The 13,378-nt window shown below is 40.8% G+C and overlaps 1 protein-coding gene across 1 annotated transcript; it reads right to left on the reverse strand.

Moving 5' to 3' along the window:
* Positions 1–431: 431 nt before the first annotated feature.
* On the reverse strand, positions 432–10,477 carry prdx6 (peroxiredoxin 6). Its single transcript, XM_020513640.2, has 5 exons — positions 10,305–10,477; positions 7,497–7,653; positions 2,388–2,534; positions 1,497–1,643; positions 432–717 (listed from the first exon to the last, which is right to left on the reverse strand). The coding sequence occupies exons 1-5, from the start codon at positions 10,391–10,393 to the stop codon at positions 589–591; spliced, it is 669 nt and encodes a 222-aa protein (XP_020369229.1). The 5' UTR covers positions 10,394–10,477; the 3' UTR covers positions 432–588.
* Positions 10,478–13,378: the final 2,901 nt, after the last annotated feature.

Genomic DNA, 13,378 nt, shown 5'->3' on the forward strand with positions numbered 1-13,378 from the left:
AATTTGAGTAATTATGCTCAACAAGGATTTAGGGCTCCTGATTTAACTCAAATGGTTTGCCAGCACAACTTCAGCCTCTGCTTTTATTCAAGCACAACATGCATCATAAACTCTGTTCTGAAGAAGGGTCACCAGACTTGACACATTAACTCTGCTTTCTCTCCACACAGATGCTAACAGAGCTGCTGAGCTTTTCCGCCAATCTGAGTGTAAATTCTGAGTTGCTGAGGGTTTCCAGCATTTTCAAAACATCTCAGATGTTTACATTTTGGAGCAGGTGAACAGATTGTTATAAACTGCAATGTTCAGGCTGCTTAACAATCTAATCGGTTTTACTGCGTCTCCTTCCAGCTATTTTACAATGCATTCATGTTCACTACAGCTTTTGCCTAACCAGGCCAGATTTACAAACAGTCTTCATAGAAGTCACATTCTGGAAAACTATTTTATTAATGAAAGGTTACAGCAAGAAATCTCATTGCAAAAAAAGGCAATCTGATTTCAAATGTGATTTCCAGTTGTTCATATTTGCAGTAAGGACAGGCACAGAGTCAGAGTGGAAAGTCTAGTTCTAAAGTCTCTGCCGGTTCAGGGTTGAGGTGTGAAGCGCAGGTAGGTTTTGGAAGACGGGAGATTCTCAGTGCGAATTCCCTTCGGGAACAGCTTGTTTGCCTCCTCATCTGAAATGTTGGGAAGCACCATGCATTCCCCACCAGCCTGTGGAGAAAAGGGCTCTTTTTAAAGAAAGTAAAACTTGCTATTAGAGCAGACATTTTTAAAGTTAAAAATTACAATTACATCAGACCAAGTCCCACCTGTTTCAATGAATGGTTTGAATGAATACTCTCAATTTTATTGTTTTCCAGCTAATTTTGGGGAGAACGTAACTCCAATTGTAAGTTTTATCACTGGTCAATAAACAAAGGCGAAATGGACCTGGATGCCAGCTTCATGCCTCTTCCCATTTCCTCTTTCATTTAAATCAGTGAAATTGCAGCAAAGGTACTGATTTACCATTGCTTGTTTTTCTGTCTCATAATAAAAGGTTAAACTCCTGTCCCAACCCTTCACAAGTCTCTAGAGCACCTTCTCTCTGAATTAGTGTTTGAACTAGTTCTTTCTTAACTAGAAAGACGGAATCATAGAATCCCTACAATGTGGAAGCAGGCCATTCGGCCCATTGAGTCCACATCGACCCTCCGAACAGCATCCCACCCATGCCCATCATCTTACCTTACCCCTGTAACCCTGCATTTCCCATGTCTAACTCACCTAGCCTGGACACTATGGGCAATTTAGTATGGCCAATCTACCTAACCTGCATGGCTTTGGACTGGGGGAGGAAACTGAAGCACCCGGAGGGAACCCACACGGGGAGAACGTGCAAACTCCACACGGACAGTTGCCAGAGGGTGGAATCGAACCTGGGTCCCTGAGCCACCATGCTGCCCTATAATCCAGTCTGTCGTTTCGTCATTGAGAGTGTGAGCACTTACCTTCCAGTTCACTGGTGTCGCCACCTTCTTGCAAGCTGTTAACTGCAAGGAATCAATAACTCTTAGGATTTCATCAAAGTTCCTCCCGGTGGTGGCTGGATACAGGATGGACAGTTTCAGTGTCTTGTCAGGCCCAACAACAAACACCTGATAATAAAAAGCACAGAAAAAGATTCAAAAAGGTGGAGATTGGAGATCGGTCATTCCTTTCTTGAAAAAGGCGTTTTTGCGAATTTTGGTTTAATCCATGATCTCACCCCAGCGGTTCATATTCCCTGCAAAAGCATTGTGACCGACTATGGTTCACCAAGGACAGGTGAAGTATATGCAAGCAGTCAGATAAGTGCTCAACACAGTAACTTTAACAAGAGACCAGCTATTGTCTCAAGCTCATTGGTTATCACTGAAACAGGATTAGGGGACAATTCACATTGAAGGCGGGAAGAGCCAACTTCGAGCACCTGACGGACAATCAACACCACCAAACCACATGGTGATATTACAGCATTGTACACCCATTACCAATCTGGAATACAGAGGAGATGATTTCTTGAATGTAATTTCTTCCAAGTCACAAGTGCAGAAGACAAGACAAACCTCTCATCTTCCTGACACACAGCTCTCAATCGCTCGAGTGTGTCTGCTTTCAAAGTGCTCTCCCACTGTCCAACAGAGCAGACAGAATCTGAAGCAGGGTCACCGGACCCAAAACATTAACTCTGATGTTTCTCTTCACAGATGCTGCCAAACCTCCTGAGCTTTACCAGCAACTTCTGTTTTTGTCACAGCACAACTAAGTTGATTAACAGGTACGGCAGCTCTTAAAGGGCAGTCCCAGCTCAGCAGGTAAGTTCCATAACATCACGTTAGCCTGCACAAAGGACAACTTACAGCACGAGCAGTTAGTGGTAGGCCTTGCTTGTTCTTCTCTGCAGGGTCGAGCATTCCCAGTTGCACAGCCAGCTCTCTTTTTTCATCAGCAATGATGGGGAATGGCAGGTTTTGAACATGTGGTTCTCCTATGTAGTGATTGATGTCCTGCACATGGCAAACAGAAGTCTGCATCAGTACTAACAAATACTTCACTGTAACAACCGTAACTGCTTCAATTCCGAGGAATTCTGCTGCTAGTCTTTACGCTGCATTCAATAAAATGACAAAGAATTGGGTGAGCAATTCATTCCTAGTTTACATCATACATTCATAGAGATGTACAGCATGGAAACAGACCCTGTAGCCCAACTCGTCCATGCCGACCAGATACCCTAATTTAATCTAGTCCCATTTGCCAGCACTTGGCCCCTATCCCTCCAAACACTTCCTATTTATATACCCATCCAGATGCCTTTTAAATGTTGTAATTATACAACACTTCTTCTGGCAGCTCATTCCACACATACACCACCCTCTGCGTGAAAATGATGCCCCTTGGTGCCCTTTTAAATCTTTCCCCTCTCACCTTAAACCTATGCCATCTAGTTTTGGACTCCCTCAACATGGGGGAAAGACCTTGTCTATTGACCCTATCCATGCCACTAATGATCTTATAAACCTTTATAAGGTCATCCCTCAACCTCCAAAGCTCCAGGGAAAATAGCCCCAGTCTATTCAGCCTCTCCCTACAGCTCAAACCCTCCAACCCTGCCAACATCCTTGTAAATCTTTTCTGAACCCTTTCAAGTTTCACGACATCCTTCCTACAGCAGGGAGATCAGAACTGCACACAGTATTCCATTAGTGGCCTAACCGATGTCCTGTACAGTCGCAACATGACTTCCCAACTCCTATACTCAATACCCTGTCCAATAAATGCAAGCACACCAAATGCCTTCTTCACTATCCTATCTACCTGTGACTCCACTTTCAAGAAACTATGAACCTGCGCTCCAAGGTCTCTTTGTTCAGCAACACTCCCCAGGACCTTACCATTAAGTGCATGCGTCCCTGCCCTGATTTGCCTTTCCAGAATGCAGCACCTCACCTTTATCTAAATTAAACTCCATCTGTCACTCCTTGGACCATTGGCCCACCTGATCAAGATCCCACTGTATTCTAAGGTAACCTTCTTTGCTGTCCACTACACGTACAATTTTGGTGTAATCTGCAAACTCTATTTCATCAATTCAGCTAAAGACTTCATATTACACACTCAAAATTTATTTTAATCCTGACACAATATTCACTTACAGTTTAATTCCATCTGTTCTTCTCAGAATCTTATGAAAAAGGAAGTGGTCATTCAATGCAAGCTGTAGTTTACTAAGCAGGAAAGGCGCGTGAATTATGAATGGTCACTTTAGCCCACGTCTCCTTAAAACAACGGTAAGATATGAAATTGACTGATAAGTTGAAAACATAAATTAACATGTTTCACTGAAGGAGAGAAAAAGAGAAAGAGGGCAAGAAGAAAGATGACAGACTGGGATATAACAGGGTGCAATATTTCAGGCACTGAAAACAAAAGCATACTTACTATTTGGTTTGGGTCTTCAGAGAACAAAGCATTAACACTCTATTCTTTGTTTAGTGTGCACAATGCTTAAATTAGCACCTGGAATGGAATGACACATGACATCTTGCAGTGCAAAGTATGAAGTGATGCATTTTGAAATGCAGAAATTAGGACAAACAATGCAAGTCAAATGATGCAATTGTAAAAGGGGCTCAGAGACAGAGAAACCCAAGATCTACATTTACAAATCTGGTTAATGAGGCTGTTCAAAAAGTATGTAGGATCCTTTGCCTCCAATGATGGAGCCAGAGTGTGGTGAGTTATGTTAAATCTTTGTAAATCAGGGATTAGGCCTTAATTCTGGGCACTGTGCTTTAGGAAGGAAGTCTTGGCCTTGGGAGGGTGCAGAGTAATTTAACTAGAACAATACCAGGATGAGGGAACTCAAGTTGTGTGGAAGGGTTGGAGAAGCTGGGCTTGTTCTCCGTAAAGCAGAGAAAGTATATGGAAGTTAAGGTCAATAGAGGAGTTTAAAAAAAACAGGAATAGTACATAAATTTCCACTGAGAGAAGAGTTTTTTAAAAATTATTTTCATTTGAAGGATGTGGGTGTTGCTGGCTGGCCAGCGTTTGTTGCCCAATGCCAGTTGCCCTTGAGAAGGTGGTGGTGAGCTGCCTTCTTGAACCGCTGCAGTCCACCTGCTGTGGGATGTCCCACAATGCCATAGCTGATGACTTAAAATAGTTGTCAAAACAATCTAGGGAGGAAATAAGGTGCTTTTTCTTTAAACAAAAAAGGATCATTATGATCTAAAATGCAACTACCTGAGAGTGGTGGAAGCAGATTCAATTATAACTTTCAAAAAGGAATTGGAGAAATATTTGGAAACGGGGAATGTGCAGGTTAAAGATCTCAAAGTGGGACCAATTGGACAGCTTGCTCAGAAAGCCAGGATGACGATTATAAAATGAATAGCTTCCTTCTAAAGGCTTAATTAATAGAAGCTGGAATAGACTATTTGACACACCCAGTCTGACTCCACCTTTTAATTCCAAAGTGAACAAGTTACCAAAATGCTACTGCTGTTTCCCAATGAATTCGAAAGATTCAATGAGAATACCTGACCTAGTCATGTCAATTAGATCCTGGTATTCTTAATTAACTAAGGCAGTCTTGAAGTTTAGCTCATTAACTCCCTGTATTCATTCATGTTAGGGATGAGCACAAGACTTCCACTCCAGGCCATGACATATTAATTTAACACATTATATTTAGCATTGTGGGACCTACAACATCAGAACAGATGGGCGAAATGGAAAGTTCTGCTGGCCCAACCAAGGTTGTAAGTGCATTTGCTAAAATAATCCAAAATTATTTGATACAAGAGAGTTCAGTCAGCAAAATTTAGGCACCGATACCTTCTTGGCATAAACAAGGTGGTGGACCACAGATGCGTCCCTGATAAAATGGGTATAGGGTTTACATTGGGCTCTTGACAAATTTTCTTCAGCCATCAATCTCACTGTTCTTACATGAACATCCCACAGGCCAAAGATGTGCAGGTTAGGTGGACTGACCATGGGAATTGCAGAGTTATAGGGATATGGTAATGGGTGGGTTACTCTTTGGAGGGTCGGTGTGGACTTGAAGGGCTGAATGGCCTGCTTCCACAATGTAGGGATTCAATGATTCATCAGAAATTATACTATGGTTTCTCAAAAAGGTTCACATGACTTCTTCCAAGAACAAAGACAATAGAGGAGACAGAAACACTGAATGGAATATTGTATTAAAAGATCCAACACCATATTCAAAACAGTGATTTTAATGAAGTTGGGGTATAAGAATGTGATTTTTAAGAAAAGGTATCATTATAATGATAAGAAATGCTTTACTGGAAAAAAAACGTTCAGACATAGAAACTTCAACAACAGTTTTAAGGTGAGAGGGGAAAGATTTAAAAGGGACCCAAGGGGCAACTTTTTCACAAACAGGGTGGTGCATGTATGGAACAAGCTGCCAGAGGAAGTGGCAGAGGCTGGTACATTTACAACATTTAAAAGGCATCTGGATGGGTATATGAATAGGAAGGGTTTAAGAGGGATATAGACCAAGTGCTGGCAAGTGGGACTGGATTAATTTAGGATATCTGGTCGGCATGGATAAGTTGGACCGAAGGGTCTGTTTCTGCGCAGTACATCTCTATGACTCTACAACAGCAATACATCGATAGATATTCTAAAGACCAAGGAAGGAATATGAAAGGAATAAATCTCCTGTTTACCAGCAGGCACTCATTTTATAGCAATGTTTTACCCAAGTGTCAATTGCAACACAGATTATCGCTTAAAAGTATTTATTTGGATAAATAAAAATTTGAAAGATATTGTAGGATGATGACACTGAAATAGGTTTAGACAACAGCATGGGAGCAAAAGCCACAAACTTTTTTCTGGTTCTACAAATGTGCTATTGCTTCGTGGACAGTTGCAACAAAGTAAGATACTGAGACTTCGAATAAACTACAGGCAGACAAGTGAGCCTTGTCACCAAGTACAAAATTTCTAATTTCTAGCCAGTGGATGTTGCCCGAATGCCAGCACTTTGCAGAGTACAGACATACAGAGAAACTATTTAGTATGTGAGAATGTTTACCAAATTACAAAATGTCAATTCCTCTCAGCCCAATGGAGTGCAGCTTTTTGTGGATTTTACTGATTGTCTTATTCAGTCCAGGGTACAGGCATGTGGCTAAAGGGATTTTCTTAAAGAGAAGCAAACAAAAGCACTGACTGTGCTGGCAGTTTTACAGAATGCCCCATTGTAAAGTGCCCTAATAAGAGGGTATAATGGCTCATCATAAAGTCAACAAGGAAACAAGAAGATTTAAATTACTGGGTCAGTGAAAGCACTTTACAATGATTTTGTGGATTTATTTCTTTAGCAGACCGTACCCAAGCTGGATATTTTAGACTGTAAACAGTAGGGCAGGAATTACACTGACAGAACCCAACAGGTATGTGTACAATCTATAATAACTCAGTAGTAACTATATAACTGCCACTGAGTGTGGAAATTAGCTGTTGTTTATGACTTTTTTCCTGCTCATCCCAATGTTGTGAAAACTCCAAATCTATTTTTTTCCAAATACCAGTAAGTGGTAAAACAGAACCAAGTTAAATTTAATATAGTCATTTCGTAGTGCAACACTCGAGTATTGCTGGAAAAGGACATACCTTTCACATCGTTTGCACTCATCAGGGCAATTTGTAACTGACAAGGTGCTAAAAACAATATTCCAGAATACCCCATAAAATTGAACAAGCACAACATTGATGCTGTTTCTTTAATACTGCAAATTATACCTCAAACAATTCACTTATAAGCCTCTCACTGTTTCAAGGTCAGTGAGAATCTTTCAGCACACTGACACCACTCCATTTTGCTTTGATTTTCAAAAGTTGAAATCAGAATTATTCCAATTGTATTAATATTCCTTTCAAAGCATTAAGTGACTAGCTGTGATATTGCATATAACGAATCATACCTTGGTCCACCCATGGTGATCTTTAACACTGTCAACAGAAAGCGCTATCATTTTCACATTGCGCTTTTGAAATTCTGAAGCCATCTTTGCCATACGACCCAGCTCTGTGGTGCAAACAGGGGTGTAGTCTGCAGGGTGGGAGCACAGGAGGCCCCATCTGTACAACAAAAAATAACCATCAGTATACCATCACATTTCTACCAAGTATGAAACCTTCCAAAATAAGTGAAGCATGGGTGTAGAGACAAGCTTCTGTCCAAATATTCCACCAAGAGAAAGATAAAACCTGTATCTCATTTGTAACTAGATTTAATACATAATAAGACTACCAATAGTATCTGCTAAAGACTCCGACTGTTAAACATTCTCTGGGTTATTGTTTTTCTAAAGCTAAACAAAAACTGGCAAACTACCTTTATCAGCATTTGTGCAGTATTTAATTATGATACCTCCACACAGTGGTCCCTGTTCAACCTCATGTGTCCTTTTAGGTCTTGTAAAGAATTTTACAAGTCGGAAACAGGACATTGCGCCTTTTGTTTCCTTCTTGAAGGCATTTACACCTTCCTGGGTCTGGATCCAAAGGCAGCATTTAGTACCTCACTTGATTGGTCAAATAGGGACAAAGTTTGACAGTGATTGTGATTATCAGGGTCTTCAACAATAGACACCATCAAAGCCCCATCTGACACTATAATTACGCATCTACATACATGCACTTCCAGCATAAACTGGCTTGGGAGGGAACAGAACAGTGAACAGAAAAATCAGTAAAGGAACTTCAGCCACCTTTCAAATTCAAGGTTGTGACTCTTTCCCTGAATACTTTCCAAATACTGTTCTACTCCTTTTTCTCTTTTGTATTTGTGCATCTAAAATTCCGTCACATAATTATACTGAAAACTCTGGTTTCTGGTAGTGTGTAATATAGTGATAACGGAGTTAATGGCTAATCATTATTTCTGAAGAAGGGTCCAGACCCGAAACGTCAGCTTTCCTGCTCCTCTGATGCTGCTTGGCCTGCTGGGTTCATCCAGCTCCACACCTTGTTATCTCATTATTTGTCAGCTGTTCTACAACAGACCTGGGCCTGAGTTGAGAAAAACCACTAGAAACTAAAAAAATTACCCTTGTTAGCCAGAGGTCCAAATTCACCTGTCCCTCTTGTATCTCCTACTTTTACTTCGATATATCTTGAATTTGTCATACATAACAAAACCACTTTTCCGTGAAAGAAACTAATCAAATACACATTAATGAATCGGTACTAACTGCTTCCAATGTCTCCCCAGGGAGCCTGTTCTATCAGCTGATCACTATAATATTATTTCTGCTGATTAGATTTGTACAATCCCCCCCAACCCACCCCAAATCAAAACAAGATCCACACTGTGGCTTCCAGACAAGATGAAACAGCTTGCCAAGGTGTACACATTTTGCAACCAAGTACTCATGACAGACACAATTAAAAAAATGACACTAAAACTGTGATACCTGCATAGATCTCAAGGACCACAAAATAATACCTGCAAACAAAATATCATAATCAGAACGACAAAACACTTCCTGATCATAGCAGAGAGAGGAAGGTGCATTATTTAAGTTATTTAAACTGCTTTTATACTTTCGCCTTGTTTTAAACTTGGACTTTGAGAGATTGTAAACCAACTCTCCCCATATACACTGTTCAGTACAGCTTTTATAACAGCTGACTCAGAGGCCCAGGTATTCAGTGACTTAACCTGTTCCCCAGATGGAAGAGTTAGGAGTAATATTTCTCTGACAGGAGGCCAGTATGTTAGCCTGTCACATCATGGATTTTCAGAATGGAGGACTTATGCTTTCACAAGGTTATCAGAGAAAAGGAGAGACAACTTGGTTTTCAAAGGGTTGCTGAATTATTTCCAAAAACTATATGAAGTTATGAACAACCTAAGCCTGGTAAGTAATCTCCTTTTTCAAACATAAAAACAATACACAAATTCTCCCAGGGTGTAGGGAGATAAGGACAATCGTCACAAAACAAAATACTGCAGATGCCAGAAACCTGAAATAAAAAGTAAATGCTGAAAATACTCAGCATGTCTGGCCATGTATGTAGAGAGAAAGAGAACGCTTCAGGTAGATGACCTGCCATTGGAGACAATCGACAACTCGATCTTTGTTCTCTCAGGGCATGGAATGAATACCCTGAATACTATCAGAATTTGACAGTGTTGAAAGATCTCTGGTAATAGATTGCACAACAACTGTACAGAGCAGGATCCACGAGTTACCAGTGGGTCAACGCCCCTGAATTTGGAAACAGGTTGCCCATCTGGAATCCTGCCCTTTCTGTTTCTAACCCACATATCTCCAGAACTGCACACTGCCAGGACTTCTGCCAATGGGCAACTCGCCAATTTTCTACTCCGCCGTCCTTGCATAGATACAGCTTCTGTTCCAGCAATATGATTTTGCATTTTTAACATGACACTTTATTCAACTCCGCCACTGAATCATAGAGACACAAACTGATATGCACTCGCTTACATGGTCTGGTCACATTTTTTTTGTGTGTGCGTGTGTTCCCTTATCAGATTCGGTAAGCAAAGTGTATAAGCTTCCTAAAGGAAACAGACGCGCGGAAAAAATATTCACTTTAAAACGAAGGACGGGCTTTATTTTCTTATTAACTAGTATTTTGATACTGGTGAATAAACACTTTGCAACAGTGGCGACTTGTGCGCAGGCGCCGCGTGTCGCAACGCTCTACATGCCTGAAACTTGCAATTTGCTGCAAATACTGTAATCATTGTATCAACTTACGAGTCTCCCAGCCACTCGTGAAATTTTATCTTTCCCACGGTTGTGTCAGCTTCGAAATTTGGGAACGTGTCACCGAGATTGATTCCCATTGCTGCTCAGCTTCTTTCCACAGTACTCCCACTAAACTCTGCGCTGGAGATTGGGGAGGGGAAATGAGGAAGTGTGTACCAATAGGCTAAGTGAGAGCACGCGAGTTTTACTCAATCGCTGTGTGGCATTCTTCCATTCGTGGCCTTTCCTGCATTCCTAGATTGATTTCACCCCCTTCCCTCGTATTTATCACGCTAAAAAAAAATCACCACGCAACATCACAATTTTTTCGCCTCTTTTTCAATTTTATTCCTGAGATATACAACATTTTCTGTGTCATAGTACAACATAAAGTACAAGCTGAAATTTTATTTTTCAATTTCCTTTATTCCATTGGACTCTATTTGGATTCAGAATTGTTGCCTTCTAAGTGACATTGTATACGATTCCATTATACCCTTCTCAGAGTTCACTTACTTTTACTCTATAACCTTATCTGCTCCCTATTATTTGAAACCCTCAGCTACTCACATTAACTCTGGACTGCACTGTTCTAGTCTTCTCCTGGCTAACCTCCCAACGTCCACAGTCCATAAGCTTCATCTGACAAAGGAACAGCACTCCGAAAACTTGTGATTTCAAATAAACCTGCTGGACTATAACCTGGTGACTTCTGACCACAAACTTGAACTCACCCAAAGTTTTGGTGCTGACTTTCTAACCAGCACCTTACCTTGTTCAACAATCAACTTGGGTTTGTTGACTGACCGGCTACAGTGGTGCCTTGATTTTTAAATACTTGTATTTAAATTCGTCCTTTTTCTCGTTCCCTCCTAATCTGAGTAATTTCCTCTGCAACCTTCCAAAAATTCTGTATTCTTCCAATTCTACCTTCTTGCACATTTTTGACTTTCTTCATCCTGTGATTGCAGTCTGTGCTTTCTAATTCTGCAATTTCCTTCCTTCACTTCTCTGTGTCTTCACATCCCTCTCTTTTAAGATGCTCTAAATTCCACCTCAGTCACTTGCTTTCTTTAGTATTGGTTTTTAATCTGATTACATGCCTGCAAATTACCTTAGAATTTTTAAAATGATTTTGGAGATACTATTCAAATACAAGATGTTGTTGTTGAGATTGTAAAATGTTTACTCTTGAAACATAGCACCACCCCTTTAAAATCTAAGTACAGATACAAAAATCTGGCTTGTAATTTTTATATATTTACTTGTATGTGCTAGCATTTTGTTAATTCGTTTATCTGATGGTGTGTTAACTTAGAAAATTAGTGGCATGCTTACCTCTGAGTCAGAAAATTGTATGCTTGGAGCACTTTTCTTTCCTCCTTGGAGATAGTAAGAACTGCTGATGCTGGAGTGAGAGTTAACACAGTGTGGAGCTGGAGGAACACAGCAGGCTAGGCAGCATCAGAGGAGCAGGAAAGCTGACAAAGGGTCCCGACCCGAAACATCAACTTTCCTGCTCCTCTGATGTTGCCTGACCTGCTGTGTTCCTCCAGCTCCACACTGTGTTATTTCTTTCCTCCTTATTCTTTTATGGGATGTGGACAACACTAACAAGTCTGTTGCCCAATTGCTTTCAAACTGAGTGACTTGCTAGTGTTGTTTCAGAAGGTGGTTAAGACCTCTTTTCTGTGGATCTGGAATCACATATAGGCCAGACCAGGCAAGGATGGCAGATTTCCTTCCTTCAGGGTTATTAATGAACTGAGTATGTTCTTAGAATAAACGATGACAGTTTCAAGCTCACCATTACTGAGACTTGCTTTATATCCCAGATTTATTAGTCAATGTTAAATTCCACCAGCTACTATGGTGGGATTTGAACCTATGTGTCTGTGTGAAAGGTAATAGTTCTGAAAGGGTTAATGCTGGCAACTACATTAATTTCCACCCAGTCTGACGGTGTCATATGGACTCAGGCAGGGAATGGAAGAACATTGTTGGATCTTGAAGGAGACAGTCCTGTTGTCTCAGGTCTCCCAATAAGTCTTTGTAACAAATGTGTATTTTACTAAGGTAACTTGTATTTGATTGTTACTGTGCAATAAACTACATCTTGCTTAAAAGCTTTTTCTTGTTAGACTACCTGGTGGTTTTCCTTTGCTGTTTTAGCCCAGGTTGACTCTGAAGACCTGATTTCCACTGTATGCTCAAGTGAGTCTCCACAGCTAGTCTGGTCCCATTACCACTGTGCCACCATCTCCCTCAATAATAATCTAGGCCTGTGCAGCATAGAAAGGAATACTGCTTCATTTCATTGGATGAAATGTTGAATTGGAAATCCCCTCTCCCTGTTCTGCTGGATAAAAAAGAAACTTGCTACCTCATTCAAAGAAGAACAAGGAGTTCTTTGGTGCTCAAACTTAGAAGTGTTGGGCAAGATTGGAAAGGAGGAGGGTTACCCTGATAATAAACAATGCGAAGATGGGAATAGCATGATGGGATCTTAGCTCTCTTTGCATAGAGTTAAGAAACAGTAACTTACAGAAAGTACTTATGAGAGTTTGTTTGGGCCTCCCAACAGCATTATATTGTTCTTAACATTAGGTTGGATCAGAGAAACCAGTGATTGGCCTTGGAGAGTACATTATTCTTATTACGATGATACACTACATTGGAGTGCATCTGGAGGACTGTGTGCAATTTTGTTGTACTTACCAAAGTAAGGAGATATTTCCCTTAGATGGGGTGCGTCAAAGGCCCCCTATATTGATTTCTGGAATGAAGAGATTGTCTTGGAAACATAGAAAATAGGTGCAGGAGTAGGCTATTCAGCCCTTGAAGCCTGCACCACCATTCCATACAATCATGGCTGATCATGTAATGTCAGTATCCCATTCCTGCCCTTGCCCTGTACCCCTTGATCCCTGTAGCTGCAAGAGCCACGTCCAGCTCCCTCTTGAATATATCTAATGAACTGGCCCCAACAGCTTCCTGTGGAGACAATTCCGACAGACTCACAACTCTGTTGAGTAAAGAAATTCTTCCTCATCTCAGTCCTGAATGGCTTACCCCTTATTCTT

This window comes from Rhincodon typus, chromosome 10, assembly GCF_021869965.1.
Source record: "Rhincodon typus isolate 14 chromosome 10, sRhiTyp1.1, whole genome shotgun sequence".
Taxonomy (NCBI): domain Eukaryota; kingdom Metazoa; phylum Chordata; class Chondrichthyes; order Orectolobiformes; family Rhincodontidae; genus Rhincodon; species Rhincodon typus.

Coding starts and splice junctions, on each gene's coding strand:
- prdx6 (XM_020513640.2), bottom strand. CDS start 10,393: ATGGGAATCAATCTCGGTGACACGTTCCCAAATTTCGAAGCTGACACA. Junction 1,644..2,387: donor TACCACTAACTGCTCGTGCT/GTAAGTTGTCCT, acceptor TTTTATTATCAG/GTGTTTGTTGTTGGGCCTGA. Junction 718..1,496: donor CGACACCAGTGAACTGGAAG/GTAAGTGCTCAC, acceptor TTTTCTCCACAG/GCTGGTGGGGAATGCATGGT.